Source organism: Callorhinus ursinus, unplaced genomic scaffold (assembly GCF_003265705.2).
Source record: "Callorhinus ursinus isolate GAN/ISIS: 27379988/994484 unplaced genomic scaffold, GSC_fseal_2.0 scaffold23, whole genome shotgun sequence".
Classification (NCBI taxonomy): Eukaryota; Metazoa; Chordata; class Mammalia; order Carnivora; family Otariidae; genus Callorhinus; species Callorhinus ursinus.
Genome location: NW_027397085.1, coordinates 13942995 through 13964090, shown reverse-complemented (window position 1 = coordinate 13964090; position 21096 = coordinate 13942995). Strand labels below are relative to the sequence as shown.

The 21096-nt window shown below is 34.3% G+C and overlaps 1 protein-coding gene across 1 annotated transcript in view; it reads left to right on the top strand.

Annotated features, from left to right (window-relative positions):
- IPO11 (importin 11) overlaps nucleotides 1-21096 on the top strand; it is a 194692-nt gene that overhangs the window by 93312 nt on the left and 80284 nt on the right. The window contains exons 21-24 of the mRNA XM_025892346.2: nucleotides 571-686; nucleotides 9083-9159; nucleotides 13572-13651; nucleotides 14066-14146. Of these exons, the coding sequence (XP_025748131.1) occupies nucleotides 571-686; nucleotides 9083-9159; nucleotides 13572-13651; nucleotides 14066-14146 (354 nt within the window). The remainder of the gene's footprint in view (nucleotides 1-570; nucleotides 687-9082; nucleotides 9160-13571; nucleotides 13652-14065; nucleotides 14147-21096) is intronic.

Sequence of the window (21096 nt, the reverse complement as noted above, 5' to 3'; positions counted from 1 at the left end):
TTTTATGCATATATCTCATATGCATATAGGTAGATATTTTAAAAAATTCTTGGACCTTGTGCAATTGTTATACACACACTTTGCGCCCTTTAAATCCAGTTAGTAATTATTTTTGAGGTTGTTTTCATTCCATGCCTAATCCTTTTTCATTGGCTGCTCAGTATTCTGGAATATGAATGTACTGTGATACAGTTATTTTACTGATGAACATTTTGATTGGGTTCATTTAGAGATGATTTATAGAATTTAATATAGCAGTGTTAGTACTTCTTAAGTAGAGAAGAGAAATTATATGTGGAATCTCTTAAAACGAACAGATGTTTATAGCCTTGGTGTATATGGTTTTATTACCATTAGGCAATTGAATGGTATTTTTTTGCTACTTGCTGTTCAGTTGTAAACAGAACTAACCTTGTTTTAGAAGTGCTGTAGTTAGGACCATCCCAGAAAATCTCATTGATTTATTTTTTATAAGTTTGTTTTAGGACCTTTTTATATGATAGGTTATTTTTTTGGTGGGGGTGGGATCTTAGAGTGTCTTATGTTAAGTTTTATTTATACTTCCCATAGGGATTAGGAGCAGACAGCAAGAACCTGTACCCTTTCCTGCTCCCAGTTATTCAACTGAGTACAGATGTTTCCCAGCCTCCACATGTTTATCTTCTGGAAGATGGTTTAGAATTATGGTAAGAGGAAAAATTTGATACCCTGGACTCCCCCCCTCACCCTGCAAGCCTTCCATACTCTCGTGCCAATAAAGCAAAGGTCATGTAACAGGGCTTAAAAATTCAGCATTTAAAAATAAAAACATGAAATCACTTTCCCTGAACTGGGTAACATAATAGCTCCATCTTTTCTTGGCAGCTGTCACTCAGTGTAGGCTCTTAGTAGTCAAAGTTCAAAGGGAAAATTTCAGTAAGAACTTGGCTGCATTTAATATTTGTGAATTTGAAATGTAAAATGGGGAGAGCGCAATAAATTTTCAAAACTAAAAATGACTTAAAACTTGCAGCCTGTTAAATGGGATGTTTTGGGGGGTGTTGCGTTATTTTTCAGCCTCTTACTACCTTACCCAGTAAGTACGGAGATACTATACCTCGGCCCCAAATGCTGAGGCTACTTAGTCTTGACTTGACTAATTATTTTACCAAGTGAGTAGTATGTCGTGTTGAAAAGTAAAAAGGAAAAACTCTGTTTCTGAGGTGGATCCGTACCACAGACCTGTAGCAACTGGCCACTATGTAAGGAACTGTGCCAGAACATAGAAAATCCTTTTGCTTTACTAAACTTATCTTATGCATAGCAGCAATTTTCTGCAGGGCCAATTATAATACAGGAAAGGCTTAAACATTCTGATATATAAACTGACTATTGAAATTAAAAAACGAAAATCACAGAAATAACCATAGAAAAAGTGAACATTTCTGGTTTTCTTTCTTCCTCCTCTCCCTTCCTCCCTTCATTCCTTCCTGCCTTAGTGTTTTCTTAGATGTTTAGGAATGAACATTTTTTTGATTTCTAGAATTGGTGCAAATTATAGATTTGCAGAATACTACATGAACAGTTTTAAAACAGGTAGATACTCGGGGCACCTGGGTGGCTCAGTCGTTAAGCATCTGCCTTCTGCTCAGATCATGATCCCAGGGTCCTGGGATCGAGCCCCGCATCGGGCTCCCTGCTCCGTGGGAAGCCTGCTTCTCCCTCTCCCTCTCCCCCTGCTTGTGTTCCCTCTCTCGCCGTGTCTCTCTCTGTCAAATAAATAAATAAAATCTTTAAACAAAATAAAAGTAAAACAGGTAGATACTCAATTCACAAGTTCTGGGTTTCTCATGTTTTCTGGGTTATGTTGTTTGAACTTAAACGACTTTGGATGGTTTGATTGCAAATTAGCATGTGTTGAATCCTTTTATATTCATATGTTTTTATTTGTACAGGATGGATTACTCTAGATCAGATGTTGGCATACTTTTTCTATAAAGGAGCAGACAATAAGTATTTTAGGCTTTCCAAGCTACGTGTTCTCTTATCCTAACTATTCACCTCTGTTGTTTTCGTGCCAGAGTAGTCACAGATAGTATGTAAGATGGCTGTGCTCTGGTAAAACATCATTTACAGAAATAGAGTGTGGGTTGAATGTGACCCATGAGCTACAGTGTGCCAATCCCTACTCTAGGTTATAAATTAGAACATCAGTCTCTGGCACATTTCTGTAAACATGTATCTATATGATGTTAACTATTAGAAAAACTAAAAATATTAGCTATAGTAATGAGATAGACTCAGATACTTAACAGTATATTAGCGTATATGTATATATATATTAGTAGACTGAGTATATTAATGTGTTTATTAAAGGTCTATAGATTTTTTTAAGGATTACATGAACAGGTAATAATAAAAGTCCTTGCTCTGTTAATAGTGATCTTTTTAGTTATATGTAAACAAAATGAAATCATTAGAATACTTGAGAATTTTTTTTGCTTTTGTTTTTGTTTTGCCACATTGCAAAGAGTACAAAGAAGTGAATTTGGCCCGTGGAGATAATAGGAGGGGTTTCAGTAAAATGGTAAGAATAAGTTAGAATTGAAATTATTTAAGTACAGACTGTGAGCATTGACAACTTCGGGAGCATTTACTATGAAGAGGAGTGTAGAAATTGGGCAGCAGTTGGCTGGTGTGGGGGAATGCAGGGTCTGGAGGGTTGGATGAGCCTCAAGAGTGATATAATTGGAGGCAAGAAGGGATGGGATTTAGCCTATGTAGGGTTTTTTTGTTTGTTTGTTTGTTTAAATAGCATCGGGGATACTTCATTTTAACTGGAGGCAGGAAGATGGATTTTTGTATTACAGTGGGATGAGATAGGAAGGTGCTCGATCAAATAGATACATTTTCTCAACTAAATGTGAACTGTAGCCATCAGCATGGTGTTAACGGCTGGAGTTGAAGTCTGTATAAGATACGAGGGATTTGTGGAGAAAAAAGATGTAAAATAATTATCTTGGAAAATGGGAATTTGAACTTACTAGGGATAATCAGTAGCAAGAGATGTTTGTGGTCATATATACCAAGTAAAATTCTTCAGACTGATTATGTGGGTTTTTTTCCCCATCAATTTTATTCCCTCATTCTTGATCTAACATGCTAGAGACTTGTCAGTGTTAACTAGTCTTCTCAAAGAACCAACCTTTGAATTTGATTCTCTTTGTTGTATTTTTGTTTCCTGTTTATTAATGCTCTTATATTTATCATTTCCACTTTCTACTTTAAGTTTTTGTCATGTGACCTACCTTCTGAGATTCGGTTCGGTAATTTTTTTTTCTTCTTTCCTAATATGAACATGTAATACTATAAAATATTTTTAAGCAGGATTTGAACAGACCTTGCATTTGAACAAACCTGCATAAACAGGTTTTTTGTTTTTTTTTTTTAAAGGAAGTATATAGGGTAATGGAGACTGGTCAACAATAAGCATCAGCTATATACCATTAATTGTAATATGCTCTTCATTATTAAAAAAAACAAAAAAAACTGGTTTGATTGCCTTTTGCCATCCACTTACGAGATTTAGAACCTTAAAAACAACAACAACAACAACAAAAAACCCCAAAACCTCTCTCTTTAAAAAACTGATTTCCTGAAATAAACTTTTCTTGCTAGGGTGAATTCTACTTTTAATATGTCATACAAGTCTGTTTTCTGGTATTTTATCAGATTTTATTTTTTCCTTTAATTATAAATGAGTTGGATTGACAGTCCATATTTTGTGATACTGATTTCATATCACTGTCATGTTTCTTTTACCAATTTACCAGTTTTTAAAAGTGATTTTCTTTTTCATACTGGAGTGATCTCTATAATACAGTAACTCGTTGGATGATTTGAAAATTTAGTAATAAAGGGAACTGAAAATGGATTCATGGCAGTGGCTGGGGAGTCATTCATAGTTTGGTAATATTCTGAAATTGTTTCTTAGTTGTTAGTTTATGCATACTTGGGTTTTGATTTTCCATGTCTGTTACAGTTTGGGTACTTAATACCTTAAGATACTAATAAAAAAAAAAACCTTACATTCATTTGCCTTATCTCTGTTATTTGCAGTTTTATTTTTGTTTTACCTCTTTTTAAAGTACATTTATTGAGATTTTTCTTTTTATTAATGAATGTGAAAGAAGTATATGTTAGATTTTATGAGTTTTCCTGTGTTTCTGTCCTTTTATTACTTTATTTCTCCTTCAGATTTTTTACTTTCCTACACATAGCTGGGTATATTTTCTTAAAGCTATAAAAAATTGTTACTTTATTACCTTTGTTTTTCTCAAGTGCTAAAACATGTAAAGCTATGAATTTGTCTTGGCTTATAACTGCCTATTTCCCTAAAGTCTTGATATATAATGTCCTGTTTTTTATTTTGGTGGTAGCATTAAGGATTTTTAATGTCTCCTTTGACTCAGTCTCATTTATTTTTTGCTGGTACTAAAGTATATGATTGAGGTCTGGACTTATTGCATTGTAAATACAACATATCACTTGTTCAATTTTTTAAAAATTAATATGAATTTTAATGACTATAGGCTTTGCTTTTGTAGCATATTCATATCAATAGTAATGATGATATAAAAGATGCAGACTTTATTCTTTCTAACTAGTGGGTTGTATAGTTCAAATCAGTGTTTTACTTTTTAATTTTGACACTGGTTTATTAAAATACCCATCTAATTTTCTTGTGTCAGTGTCCCTTTTTATTTCTAGCATTTTTTTTTAAACTGGTCAATATGGTTTTATTTCAGTATTTCATAAACTTTTAAATAGAATCATGTAAAAAACAAACATTTCCAAAAGTGCAAAATAGTAGAAAGCTAATCAGTGCTGTTAATCTTTCCATGCAGACAATCTCTTGCTGAGCTAAGCCATACAAATTCTGTAGCAGGGAATACGTATAAAATGATACTCTACAGATTTTAAAAATAGGGTTGGTCAAGAGATTGCACATGATACAACTGAAGTAGTGCAAATAATATACAGCTAAGAATTTAAATCAAACTTACTATCCTGTGTACTGTACAACCATGATGATACCATAGGTGGAGAGACAAGATATAAAGCTCCTTTACAGTTGCCTGCCCCTCACCATCAGAAAACTATTTCTAGCATTCTTGATCTGTAACTTTTAAAAGATATTATTCACTGTACAAAATTTTGGTATTTTTGTATATTGTTAAAATATTTAATAAATAAACACAGTATTTAAAATTTAAAATATTTTCATGAAGCATCATATGTAATAGGTATGTATTCATTGGTTAACTTTTCACCTTTTAATTATTTTGCATTTAAATTTTATCTGCTATATCATCATATGGTTTACTTTATTTAGATTTGACTTATCTGTTCAAGATTTACATTTTAGCTTTTCTGTTTGAAATTTACTTGTGTTTCCTATACAGTTCAAATTTTTATATTTTGTATTTTAACTTAACCAGAGATGCTTTACCTCAAGAGAACTTTCATGCTCTTATATTCATTTGTTGAATTGATACACCTACCTGTCTTTTTACCTGATGCTCCATGTTTCCTATATTTTTTGTTGAAGGGTAACATTAAAATTTACCTTTTTCTGGTGAAAGATGTTGGTACATATAACTTGTCTAATTATTCATCAGAGTAGTAACTTGTCTCTTTCCTAAGTGCTTTGACTTTGTCGCTCTTTTCTTCCTTTCTAATTCTTCATTTGAAGTTGGAGTTAAATGCTGTCGTTTTATTTTTAAGTACTTTAAACTTTTCAAGATTTTTTTCCTTTTTAAAATGCTATGGCTTATGTTGTGGAAACGAGCATAGGTAGTGAGACTGACAGTGATCTGAATGTCTTTTTCCTAAGGTAATGACATTGGGAGGGAAAAATTCATATGGAATTTTAATTTGGATCCAATGACAGAGTTTGAAACATCTTCTGAGATTTAGATTGTGCCCATCAGTTTTTTTCTCACTGAAATATCATGACTGGATTGTGGTTTTTCTTTTGATTTCATTGTTATTTTAAAGGTGAATAGGATAAAATTTTTAAAGTCTTGTCTTTTGTTTTATTCTTTAAAAATGGAATCAAATCCTGTTCTTGTTGATCCGAGTTAAAGTGTCTATAAATATCATTGCTTGTATTTGTGGCACGTACTTCATTTTTGGGGTGGCTGGTTTCTCGTGTCCCCCTTCCTCTTACCAATTTGGCATTTAAAATTTGTGAAATAGGGGCCCCTGGGTGGCTCAGTCGGTTAAGCGTTTGCCTTCAGCTCAGGTCATGATCCCAGGGTCCTGGGATCGAGCCCCACATCGGGCTCCCTGCTCTGCAGGAAGCCTGCCTCTCCCTCTCCCTCTGCCTGCTGCTTCCCCTGTTTGTGCTCTCTCTCTGTCAAATAAATAAGTAAAATCTTAAAAATAAAGTAAAATTTGTGAAATAGTTCACAGATTAATAAGAAAGTCATATTATTTGTAAATATTTATAACTTACATAAAATGAAAATACATTTCCTGTACCCTCGTTAAGAAATGGGATAGTAAGAATGTCTTTGAAGCCCATGGTATGGCATGTTTGTTGAATTTTCCTGTTTTCATTTCAGGGATGACCCACTGTACCAATTTTTTTTTGTTTTCATTCCTTGGTTTTCTTTCTTGTAATGTTTTTAAAATCACGTGTGTGTATGTCTTTTTAAACAGTGTATTCTAACTTCATATAAATTTTATAGCTTGTGTTCTAACTTGCTTATTTTTTTTTTTTGCTCCCTGTTCTAAGATTGATCCATATTGATGAGTTTAATGGTATGAATGTCACAGTTCATATACTCACACATCATTTTGGTTGATGTGCAAATAATGCAACTGAACATTTTGTACATGACAATGTATGCAGATATATGAGACCTTATTCACTAGGTCATAGGTGTGTGCACATATACATATTTGACTTTTTCAGATAATAGTTACTTTCCAAGTGATGAGATCAGCTTCCTCCCACCAGCAGTGTGCAAGAGTTCTCATTATTCGTAGCTTTGCCAATACCTATTATGTCAGACTTTGGAAATTTTGCTAATCTGGTAGGGGTAAAAGTGTACCTTGTTTTGGTTATATTTTACATTTTCTTGATTACTAGTTCAGTATCTTCTTACATTTTTTATAGTCAGGTTTATTGACAGTTTTTGGATGGATCCTCTTTGGAATGCTGGTTCATGTGCTCTCTACATTTGTATTCGATTAACCTCTTGGGTATATTCCTTTGGACTGTTCCCTTTTCAGTTATATGTATTGGAAACAATCTCCCAGTATGTGACTTACATTTTGACTTTTTTTTTTTTAAAGATTTTACTTGTTTAAGTAACAAGAGACAGACAGAGGCAGAGACATAGCAAGAGAGGGAACACAAGCAGGGGGAGTGGGAGAGGGAGAAGCAGACTTCCCGTGGAGCAGGGAGCCCAATGCGGGGCTCCATCCCAGGACCCTGGGATCATGACCTGAGCTGAAGGCAGATGCTTAACGACTGAGCCACCCAGGCACCCCACATTTTGCCTTTTTTGAGGCATCTTTTGATACACACTAATTGTTAACTTTAATGTAATCATATTTATCTCTTTGTTCCTTAATCTTTCTTTAACTTAAAGCTCTAATTATGTTCTCCTGACATTGTAAAATAAAGACTTACCCCTTCCCATATAAAACTCGAGTTAATTTCTGTATTTCGTGTGAGGTAGAGGCCCAGTAGCTCACCACCAGTGACTGAATTGTCCAACCTTTTCTTAACCTGGGAGTTGCTTCTTTCATAAACGAGCAGGTCTGTTTCTTGTGTTACTCTGTTTACCATATTAAATACATTGATTTTATAGTAAGCTGTAATATGCGGTAAAAGAAGTGCCCCCCCCAACCCCCATGTTTTGTTTTTTTTCTTGGCAAATTTCTTGTTTGTTCTTGGTGATTTGCCTTCCAATTCATTTTAGAACTCAGCTTTTCTAATTTCTAGGGAAAAGCCTGTGGGGATTTGAATGAAGTTTTGATCCTGTATAACAATTTAGAGAGACTTGACATCTTTATGGTGCTGGATTTTTGTATCAGTGACTCTTAGAGTAAGATCTATTTAAATCTTAGGTATTTGTTTTGATGTATAGAAATTGAGCTGATTTTTATATACAGTGTATTGATATATTAAGCAACATTGTTGAAGTCTCTTAGTGATTAAAGTACTTTTTTATGAATTCTTTCTCCCTCTCTTTTCTGTCAGTCATATCTTCTGTGAATAAAGACTATTTAACTTTTTCCTCTCACTCTTGTGTCTTTTATTAATTTCTTTGGCATATCATGCGAGGACCCCTCCATACATATACTCAATAGATGTGAAGGTAGACAAGATAAAAAATAGAGGATATTTTTTGAGGTGTGATTGTGTTTTTCCAAGAGAATGGTGTCAAATGTCATCATTAGGTGTGTTTTCTACAAGTGTTTGGTAGGTACTCTCTTACCAGATTAAGGACTTATTTCTGTTTATAATAGGATAAGAGTTTTGATAATGAATGTTAGATTTTGAATAGGATCCCCTCCTCTTTTCTTGCAGCTGTTTTGACAATCATGTTTTTTCTCCATTAACCTCTTGGGTGGGGAGTGAGGTGGTAAACCAGCTGCACACTTCTGTGATAAACTACAACCCATATATATTTTATTTTTTATACATTGATTCTTTCATATTTCCCAGTGTCTGTTGAAAGGACACATGAATAACGTGACAGAAAAATAAAAACAAAGCAATTTTTGTTTCTCCTTGACCATAATCATGCCTTTGCTTTATCATTATAATTTTATTGTAAATATTTTAGTATGTAGTTACTTCCCTTACTATTTTTGCTGTGTATATAGAAATCATAATATATGGTTTATAGATGGGTTTTAAATTTTGACAAATTTGGTAATTTTTTTCCTAGAAAGTTAACTTTCATAACTTTGTGTATTGTCCATTTTTCTTTCTTCTTTAGATGGGACAATTTTAGTAAGTTGTATTGTTAACAGCTTAATGGTTATAGAAAGAGACTTAATCATCTGTTTTTCTTCCTAGGTTAGTGACTTTGGAAAACAGCCCATGTGTTACACCAGAGTTGCTTCGTATATTTCAGAATATGTCCCCACTTCTTGGTATGTGTGAAAGTGTAAAACACAATACTGTTTTTGAATGCAGCGATAATTTGGGGCCTGATAGGTGACTTTAAATTATACCTTCCATTTTTACAGAAGTTCCTCGTATTCACAAACAAATTTAATAGTGTTTTAATAGTTTTTAGATATGTTTCCAATAACTTTTTAGAACCATTTCTGCTTATTAAAGAGTAGACACTAAATTTACTAAATAACTAAAAACAAAAAAATGTTCTTGGAAAATTAATTCCATATTAAGTTTGAACTTTGCCTGATAAAGTTTTTGTTTCATAGCAGGTTCTGTAAGGTATTTAAAAGACTGTATTGTAAAGCTGCTTCTGTATACCATGGTATTATCCAGTTTCCTTTACAAAATGATTTTATGCTGTCACTTATTCACAAATGAGCTCTGTACATATTTCTGATTTAGCTAAGGTACCAACAACATGAAGACTATTAAATATTGGCAGATCATATTTATTGTTTATTACTGATGTATAGAGATGCAAAATCATGAAGTGTAATATTCTAGAAGCATCATTTGTGGCACTTGGGATGGGAGAACTGGACACTGTGCCGGGAGTGGGGCCTTAGTCTCTTTGGCCACCTTGGATGAGATCTAATTCGGTTTTTTTTTTTCCAATCTGAACATGTTTTCTGATGATAATTAATACTAGAGAATACTTTCCTGTTACATGTCACCTACCATTCATAAGTATGTAATATCTTACATTTTAAAAAACATAATATTTTGTTTATATTATTGTTTTGTGAGGGATTTTACCAGTGGATATTCACATTTAAACTCTCTTGGAGTAATATAAGGATTGTATACAGTGCTGTTTATGGGCCTTTATGATTCTTTTTCAGTCTGCAGAATACTATAATTTATAAAATGTAAAAATTCAGTTTTTTGCATTCATAGTAACCATTCTTCAAGAGTGATCTATGAAACATTTTTAATTCCTTCATTAGAACTTTGTGTCTACTAAATATTGTTGGGAGAGGGCATTTACAGCAATATCTGAAGACTTTTTTTTTCCTGGGAATTTATTTGTAGTGAGTAGTTTTATTAGAGGAAAATATTACTGAGGTATAATGTTACACCAGAAAAGTAGATTTACTTTTTCACAGATCAACAAATGTGGACTAAAACACTTTTATAACTGATTAGAAAACATCTCATTTGCTGGATGGTCATAGTGGGTAGATAATGTAATTAGTCCTTCACATTTTCTTTATTTTCTATTATTTCCCCCATTCAGAATAGATCTCAAATAATACCAAAATACCATCTGTTTTCTGATAAAGAACCACTTGCCATTTATCATCTAGTGTCCCTATAAAATTGTTGGAAAAAATCCCAGAGATGAAGACTGTGGCAATAGACCAGTCACTTGTTGCTAGTCTTCTAAAAAAGTTTTATCTTTCTTTAAGAAACCATAGGGAAAGATAGTGGAAAATGTCCTTTCACTCCTTTAACTCTGGTGAAGGCCTTTTAGTTGTACTCCTCCTAACTTGGAGACCAAAGATAGTGTCATTCTGGGTAATCCACAGTGCTTCTTTGTACTTGACCTAGGAATAGAAACCTCAACCAGAGCAATTGTCAACTTTGTCATGAGCAGGATTCAGCCATTTGCACTTATGGGTGACTTTATACAGTGATTTCACTTTGCCTCTGTTATTTGACCCCAAATTCAGCATGCCTGACCTTTACAGTGTAACGAGAGAAGGATTTGTAGACAGGAAAAAGAGACTTAAACAAAAAGTATTGACTAGCCCTACTAAGACTTTATGACACTATTTTGAGCGTAGATTTAGGTAAACACTGTAGTACAGTTTAATCATAGAAAGCTATGTAGTTGATGCATAATCCTTACAAATCAGTAAGGACTTCTGTGTATTTAGAAAAGTGTCTGGTGGGGCACCTGGGTGTTCAGTCGGTGAAGCATCCAACTCTTGATTTCAGCTTGGTCATGATATGAGGGTTGTGAGATTGAGTCCTGCATCTGGCTCCACTCCCAGTGGGGAGTCTGCTTGAGATTCTCCCTCTCCCTCTGGTCCTTTCCTTGCTTGTACAGGTGCGCACACATGCACATGCTCTTTCTCTCTCTCTAATAAAAGTAAATCTTTTAAAAAAGTGTCTGCCACATAGTAAAGATTATTTGTTTTGCAATTATATGTGTTACTATTACTGTTAATATTACTGCTATTTTAAAAGAAAAAGCAACCACAGTCAATGAAGGATTTGTTACCTAACTAAATCAAGAATTACTAAAATTTCATCCTTGTGATAATTGATACTAGATTTAGGCTTTTTTAATATTCAAAAATTTTAAAAATTCTGTATCTTACAGATAGTAACAGTGAATATAGATTATATGGAAGCTATTGAATTAGTTTGTTTCCTGCTTTCTCTTTGAAAACAAACACTGTAATTTGTTTTATGCATTATGGTATGTATATTTGCTTCGATAAATGAAGAAATTCTGTTTACACATTATATCTGTGCATGTTTAGTATACCTTGACAACAGTGTTACCTTTATTCTTGAGTATCATATTCTTGAGTATCACAAAACTAATTTTTACATGTAACATTTTGCATATACATTATTTTATATTAGCTTTAGAATTTATTTTGAAATATAACCAGAATATTTATTTTAATCTTTTAAGAATATAGATCAAAATGAATACTTACTTTTCTTATCAGTGAAAACATATTCTTTGTCATTATATTCATGATTTTTTTAAAAATTATTGAATATGATAGCTATTACTTTTTTATAAGTAGAAATAAAGCTGTTGGCAGGAATTTTCTCATTTTCATGAAGGGGGGAATCGGAGGGGGAGACGAATCATGAGAGACTGTGGACTCTGAGAAACAAACTGAGGGTTTTAGAGGAGAGGGGTGGTGGGGGGATGGGTTAGCCTGGTGATGGGTATTAGAGAGGGGATGTACTGCATGGAGCACTGGGTGTTATATGCAAACAATGAATCATGGAACACTACATCAAAAACTGATGATGTAATGTATGGTGATTAACATAACATAATAAAAAAATAAAGTTAAAAATAAATAAAATACATAAGACCAACAATATTGAATACTATTTAGATGTTTAAGTTAATGACTTTTAAGATATGTTAAGTGTGTGAACAAATACAAGGCTAAAATTCATTTTATATCCTTTTTCCTAAATGTAAGTAGAACCAGAGGAATTTAAAGTAGAACCAAGGGGCACCTGAGTGGCTCAGTCGTTAAGCATCTGCCTTCAGCTCAGGTCATGGTCCCAGGGTCCTGGGATCGAGCCCCACATTGGGCTCCCTGCTCCGCGGGGAATCTGCTCCTCCCTCTCCCACTCCCCCTGCTTGTGTTCCTGCCCTGGCTGTCTCTCTGTCAAATAAATAAATAAAATCTTTAAAAATTAAAATAAAAATAAAGTAGAACCAAAAGCTATCACTAAAAATAATTCTGGTAACTTCTAAGGGCTTGTTTTTAAAATCCTTTAAATCTGTTTTATAGTGTTAATTTACTTAGTATTCTCATTACTTTTTTTTTTTTTAAAGCTTTTATTTATTTATTTGATGGAGGCAGACGGTTAACGACTGAGCCACCCAGGCGCCCCTGATAGTTACATTTTTAAGAATATTTTTTATGTGTAAGTTCTTACAGGAGAGCAGATTGAAGACGAGTCCAAGGATTGAGAATTATCTAAACACAGTATTAAAAGCTTTTGGAGTGAATAGGACTCTTTTCATAAGTAGTGTAGCATATCCAGTGCCAGTGCAGTAGCACTCAGTAAATGCTTATTGAGTGAACCATTTAAGCACATGTAAAAATATGATGGTAAAATGATTCAGTTCCAGGGCGCCTGGGTGGCTCAGTCGTTAAGTGTCTGCCTTCGGCTCAGGTCATGATCCCAGGCTCATGGGATTGAGCCCCGCATCGGGCTCCCTGCTCCGCGGGAAGCCTGCTTCTCCCTCTCCCACTCCCCCTGATGGTATTCCCTCTCTCGCTGTGTGTGTGTCTCTCTGTCAAATAAATAAAATCCTAAAAAAAAAAAAAAAAAAAAAATTCAGTTCCTTGTCGTTTACCATGCTGGCACTAGAAATGTAGTTTGAAATGAAAGTTTGGTATATATGATTATGTGCTTGCTTTCTGAAAGGAATAAAAAACCTGGGAGCTTAATTTTTTTCCCTAAATTAACTAGTGTCAGGTATATGGGGAAGTACTCAGTTATAGGTTGATGTCAGTTTTTAGGTAGCTGTTTGTATCCCAGTAGTCTGAATAGCGCTCAAAAGGTTTGTAAAGAGCTGTATATAACTTAGTTTTAAATAAAGTGCTTCATTTAAACTGATTTTGAACATTGAATTAACCTGTCCTTTTTAAAATAAATTCTTTGGCAGAACTAAGTTCAGAAAATCTCAGAACCTGCTTTAAGATCATCAATGGTTATATCTTTTTATCATCAACAGAATTTCTACAGGTATGATGTACTAGTTTTTGCATTGTAAAAATTTATGTAGTTCTTACTTTGATTGTTTCTCATTTGAAATCAAGAGGTACCTTTTAAATGAAGATTGATCAGTTACTTGAAGGGGAGAAAAAAACTTTATAAGCACTGTAGGGCAGATGTGATGCAGTTCCATGAACTGTTACTTGACACAAAAAGTATCTCTATAAATAAACACAGCCTTATATTTCTGCAAAATCAGTATCACAGTAAACTGTATTTTTATCTTCTAAGCTTTTTCTAAGAGTTCTAATTGAAACTTTATATGCTTAGACCTTAAGTATATAGTTTTCAAAAAGATTGTAATGAGTTCCAAATTTACTTTTTGCCTGTTTTGATACTGTAAATATGTTTGTATGTATATTTTGACTTTTGATTGAATTTCAGACATATGCAGTGGGTCTCTGTCAGTCCTTTTGTGAGCTGCTAAAGGAAATTACTACAGAAGGTCAAGTTCAAGTACTCAAGGTATTGTCATATTTTAAATGAATATTTTTGTAAGTTTTTCATCTGTATTTTGTGAAATTGGACCTACATTTGGGTTTGGATGATTGTCAAGGAGAAGAGTACTTCTAGACAGTATTTTCTTTTAGTGGTAATCAATTACTATAATTCTGGACCAGGGGTTCCAAATTTGAATGTGGATACAGATCTGAGGATGTTGTTAAAATGTGGATTCCACATTTCTGACAAGTTCCCTGCTGATGGTATCCTAATCAAGGTCCATCTCCCCACCCCATCCTGAGACCTCACTTTTAAGCAAGGCTTTAAAAATGTTTATGAATTGTCCAAAGGCTGGTGACATGTGATACTTCTCACTGCTCCAGTTGGTTAGCCTACTTTTGGGAAGAAATTTTATTATAATTTGGAACTTTTAATTTGTGTTGGCAACATAGTTATACTATGAAACTTGTATAGATTATGATTTAGAGCCATAAATCATATAAAATCATTATGTTGTATACCTGAAAATAATATAATGTTATGTGTCAGTTATACCTCAATTAAAAAAAAAATAAGCTCTGAGTTAATGTTTATGCATTATATCTTTGTAGATTAAGGATATATATTATCTTTATATATTGTATATCATTGTGTAGAATAAGAACAGGCTCTGAGTTATATATATTTATGTATTAAAGATATAGTGTTAATTAAATATATATTTATAAACAAGTATATTTATAAATTTATATGAAATATATATTTATATGTATATGTATACACATAAGTGCTTTATGTTTGTACTTTGCAAGAAGATGTAGCTGTTAACCCTTCCTGCACTCCCTCACTTCCCTGATTTCTTAGCTGTGTTCTAAGTCAGATATGGTTAGATATGCAAGATGGTTAGGTGAAGTGTTAATTATCATAACAAAGTTGCATTAATCGTATGAGAATGATGGCATTTCTCTAGATCCTAAAAACTATATGATTTCCTCCCAGTGAAATTAGAAAGCCTTTGCCCAAAGAGGTTCATTGTAAGAAATGTATAACTGACCTTGAACAACACAAAGGTTAGAGTTGGAGACCCTCTGCACATTGAAAATCCAGGTTTAACTTCTGACTCCTCATAAACTAAACTACTAATACCCGGCTGTTGACTGAAATCTTAAAGATAACATAAACAGTCAATTAACACATATCTTTTAAGTTATATGTATTATATACTGTATTCTTATAAGAAAGTAAGCTAGAGAAAAGAAAATGATAAGAAAATCATGAGATAAAATGAAAAAAAAACCTCATGAGAAAATGCATATCTAGTACTGTACTATATTGAAAAAAATCTGCATATATGTGGACCTGTGCAATTCAAACCCTTGTTCAAGGGTCAGCTGTATGTAACTAATCACAATAATTGTCATAGTAATCCATAGTATATTTGGGGGACTAAGTGGGTAAAAGTTTGTGCATATGGTAGAGTCTTCTTTTGTATTAACCACTGTGATAGCTGCTATACATCTAATAAGAGTAGTCATCGGTTTGAACTTATTCAAGCGTTACAATATTTAATGTGTTGTTCTTCAGATATTTATTGTGCACACGCACAAATAAAACTCCAGATATCTGTGTTACAATGCTTGTTAATTTGACTTTCAAATTGGTTGCATTTGGTATCTTTGGTCATTATTTATTCACCGTATAGGTTATAGGTCAGCAAACTTTTTCTGGAAAGGACCAGGTAGTAAATGTTTTAGGCTTTGTGGGCCATACAGTCTTTGTCTCCACTATTTGTATCTGCTGTTGTAGAATTGAAAGCAGTTATAGATGATAAGTAGATGGATGAGTGTGACTGTATTTCATTAATGCTTTATTTATAGAATTATGGCATGGACATAGTTTGCCAACCCTTGGTATTGTATTCAGTTTTCAGTTATAAAGTGATCAGACAGGGAGGCACCTATAATTAAAGAGTTTGTATGTTTCCTAGGGCTGCCATAACAAAGTACCACAACCCAGGTGGCTTAAAACAACAGAAATTAATTTATAGAATTTATAGTAATTATCTTTCTCACAGGATACTAGATACTGAAAAGTCTGAAAGCAAGGTGTTGGCAGGGCCATGCTCTCTCTGAAGACTCTGGGGAAAGTTTGTTCCATGCCTTTGTTTTAGCTTGTGGTGATGGCCAGCAAGCTTTGGCTTCCTTGGCTTGTGTATGTATTTCAGTCTCTGCTTTCCTTTGTTACATGACGTTCTCCTTGTGTCTCTGCTTTCTCTTCTAATAAGAGTACCAGTCCTAATGGATTAGAGGCCTATGCTAAAAATACCATCTTAACCCAATTACATTTGCAAAGACGCTGTTTCCAGCCACATGTACGGGTATCTGGGATTAGGACTTCAACATATCTTTTTGGAAGACACAGTTCAACCCATAACAAGCATTTACTGTTAAAAAGTGAAAAGATGGTTTTTGTGTGTGGGGATGAACTATGGAGGACTTGATTGGAGTAGGTTTTGTAAATGAAAGTGACCCAGTAGAAGGGAGGATGGCTCTAGATGATACAAGGGATTGGGATTTCGGATCAAGAGCATTTGTGGAAAGATTAGCTTGAAAGGGGAGCAGGAGTTTGTTTTCTGAGAGAGTTGGCAAAAAATGGCAGTGATTGAAGCTGTAGATAATCATGTTTGGTGAGAAGTGTAGGAAACTGGTGTGTGACCTTGGTGTTTTCAGTTACAAAGGAGACAAGGTTAGAGCTGCCTGATGACTGCCACTCTTGAGGCAGAGGTACATTGCAAGATGATGAGACTATTTGTACTTTTCACAGGTTGGGGGCATGAATATTACTCATCTCAGTATTCATTCTTAAATGAATTCTGCATTACTGATGTTAAAGATGGTACTTAAGATTCTTGATTCACTTACATATTAGAACAGTGTCTTTAGGCTTTAAGAGAATTCTTACAATACAGAAAGGTTTTTAACAGGAGTTGAAATAAGAACTTTGGTTAATTCTGATTTTTCCCAGCAAGTCCATTTATCAAACCCATTACCTCACCATACTGTCCGTTTTTTGCTTTTCTGTATTTGAAATCACAGTAGAAACTTTAAACCAAAATAATGTTGTAAACTAAAAATAGGGCACATACAGTAAAATATGATAAAATGCTGATTTTAGTTTCATAGATTCTTTAGTTTCTTTTTTAGTGTAGGGGTTAAAGCATGAGAATGTAAGCCCCAGTTACGAAAGAAGCATGTGGTCTTTGAAGGAGTAGTTATAGAAATCTGTGGCTTGTAGAGACCACCCTGGATGGTTGAGGCCTGGTCTACTGCCATGTGTCTATCAATCCTCACCCCCACTATTTTCACAGTATTCTCTAAGCTGCAGAGATTACAAGTAACATTGGACATGTTTACAGAAATGCTCTTGTGAATTTTTAATGCATTTATGCCCTTACCAAACTGATGTAGTGGCAATATATGATTTTACTGAGGACCCCATCTGTCTTATGTAATCTTAGCTTCATCTTTTGCCTTGGTGGTAATTCCTTTTCTGGAAGTAGAAGAGATAACAAGGCGTCAACACTTTGGCCTTAATTCTAACCGAGGAAAAAGTGACTGGCTATGTGGGAGTGATAGAAATTTGAGAGGAAATTGCCATGTCATTTTGATGCTGTCTTTATAGATTTGTGTGTGTGTGCGTGCGCGTGTGTTTCTCCTCTGGCTTTTCCATTATCCTAACTTAAATTATGTATTCTCCTTCCTCTGAATGCATACAATGTAAGTGGTGTGGAAGCGAGGGGATTCTGTAATTCTTATGTTAAGGATTGCACAGCGAATATGCCTACATCCAGTAGAAATGCCAATTGAAGCATACTAACTGCCCATTTCCGGTGTTATTCTCCTCTTGACCTGCGCTTTGGTTTGCACATCCAGCTCTGCTACTTACACAGTTCTTATGTATATTCTGGGCTTAAATTCTCTCATTTGTTGTATAAGGGATTGTGCCACATGAAATTTTAATAATTTGTAAGTATGCATTATCTGAAATCTTCTGTTAAATTTTAATGTATATATTCTGAGTGTTAAGAAAAGAGGTTGTTGTTTATGTTTAAACACCTCTGAGAAAAAGTTTGAATTGAAAGTGGTTTTTTTTCCTCCTGCTTTTGTACTTCTTTTTAGTAACTACTGAAAGACCAGTTGTTCGGAGCCATATGAAATGGGCATTGTGAAATTCATTGGCAAAGTGAAATCAGTTTTTAAGGATATGTCCTAAGGAGAATGTTTACTTTTTTTTTAGTATTTATTGTTGATTATAGTCTTGCAAAATCACGTAATCAGAGGCAGTAGAGCAGTAGAGCGCAGGAGGTAAGACTGTGGACCGAAGCGAAACTGCCTGCGTTCGAGTATTGGCTCTGCTGCTTCACAGCCCGGTGCAGTGAGCAGCTTCGTCTCTGCCCCTCACCTTCCAGCACTAAGATGGGGATGAAAACTTCACTTGTATCCTAGGGTTGAGGTGAGGATCCCAGGAGCTTACACATGTAAAGCGCTGATGAGAATGCCTACCATGTAATCAGGTAATATTAAGTGTTGGCTGTTTTTACCTAACTGTATAATTAAATAGTTGTCTAATTATATAAGGGGGCAGAATAGGCTACTGTACTTGGAGGCCAAATAATTTATTTGGTTGTTAAGATTTTGGGCTGTAAGAAAAAACAAGTTATTCTACCTCATCTTTTGGCCATTTCTTCTAAATAAGTGTTGATTTAAAAATAAAAAGAATACATTAGTTAAAACTTCAATACTAAGCAGGCTATTTACAGAATGATAGAGCTTTATTTTTTATCAAGAATTATATATCTTAGCTGGCCCTTTAAACAAATAATACGTTATATGTTAAAAAAAAAAAGAAGATATGAAGGGGGGGGAATAGGAGGGGGAAACGAACCATGAGAGACGATGGACTCTGAGAAACAAACTGAGGGTTCTGGGGGGTGTGGGGGGATGGGTTAGCCTGGTGACGGGTATTAAAGAGGGCACGTTCTGCGTGGAGCACTGGGTGTTATGCACAATGAATCATGGAACACTACATCAAAAACTAATGATGTAATGTGTGGTGATTTAACATAACATAATCAAAAAAATAGAACTGTAAAGTCAAAAAAATAAATAAAATAAAATTAGTTGTATTTAATTCTTTCTTGCTTTCCAGAATAGTAGCACAGTCTTTTAAAAAATTTTTAAGAAAATTTCCAAATTCATATAATGTATAACACCACCCTTACAACTTTACTAGGAAAAAAAATCTTTTTGCTTCTCCTTTTTCCTTTGATGTGAAAGAAGGATACCATTGTTTCTTAATTGTACCTAGTAATACTTGATTTAAAAATTCAGCGCAAATCATTTATCATGCAAGTATACATTAAAATAATTTGTGTCATTTAACGTAAGTTACAGATTAAGCCAATTTGTAGATATGCCAGCAGGAGTTCATTGATAGGATATAAGGACTTGAATTAAATATTGGCCACCTGATAACATTTAACACTGTTTTTGTGTAAGCATTGCTATAGCTAAACCAGTACATTTTATTTGGAATCTCAGAAACTGGATTTTATTATTTAATTGATAAACCACAACAAACACCACAACAAAACCTCATTATTACTAACGGGACCACAGTTGTATCCATTGGCCAAACATATAAACTAGGACTAATTACAACTTCTTCACCTCTGGTTAACTGTTCAGTTGGTCTTACCAGTTCTACTCTCTGAATTTTCTTTTGATTCTGTTTCACTACTCCTGCCTCCAAGTCTAATAATAGCATTTTCCTACATAATTTTTCAGAAATAATTTCATCTTCTCTAGCTATGGTTCCTAACCTTTTTGAATACAAAGATTCCATTTTAGCCCTGATATATTTGTGGATCTTTTATGCACTAATAACTGTATCTTTACATATAAAGAAAATGCATCTGACAGCTGGTTTGTATTGAATGATATACATGTAGGTGAATTTATATTCTGACAGTCATAATGATATAAATATGTGATTGCTTCTCCTTTTCTCTACAAGCATTTAATCTTAGGCGTTAATAATTTTTTTAAGTGTTACTTTCTTATATGCACTACATTGTTTGCCAGTAGTGTTTTTGCTCAGTATGTTCAGACACATCGACCCATTGGGTATTTTATTAGTTTACATTACTTGTCCAAGTCTCTTCCAGAGCCGTGCTGACTCTCCTGTCTTCTTTCTCCTCTCCAGGCTTGTAGCTTCTTCTTGTTCCTAGTGTCTTCAAATTTTACAGTGATGTGCCTTGATGTAGGTTTATTTTATTTTATTTTTTTTTTTTGAAGATTTTATTTATTTGACAGAGAGAGACACAGTGAGAGAGGGAACACAAGCAGGGGGAGTGGGAAAGGGAGAAGCAGGCTCCCTGCCGAGCAGGGAGCCCAATGCGGGGCTTGATCCCAGGACCCTGGGATCATGACCTGAGCCGAAGGCAGATGCTTAGCGACTGAGCCACCCAGGCGCCCCGATGTAGGTTTATTTTAGTTGATTGTACTGGGCACTACTGGGCCCGTTTAATCTGGAAACTCTTTTAGACCCTTTAAGGATAATACCCTATCTTCTCCCGTGGAGAGAGATGGTCAATTGCCCAAATACGAAGATTTGGGAATAACTGGCACCCTGTTTCTTAAGTAGACTTTTAATCAGTCTTATTTTTAGCTTTTTCCTTTCCCTCATTTCCAGAGGAGGTCCTAATTTCTGTGGGTTTTGATGAAAGGTAGGGAGAAGACAGAGATGCCATAAATTAAGTTGCTTCTCCACCCTATCCATTGCAACCTTAGGTTTTAGCTCTCTGTGACCTGATCAGTCATTTTTGAATTTCTTCTTTATACCTTCCAGTATTCATCTCTCATCCCTTGGTCCTTTTAATGATTCCCCTTCCCTTTAAAATCCCTATACTGTAA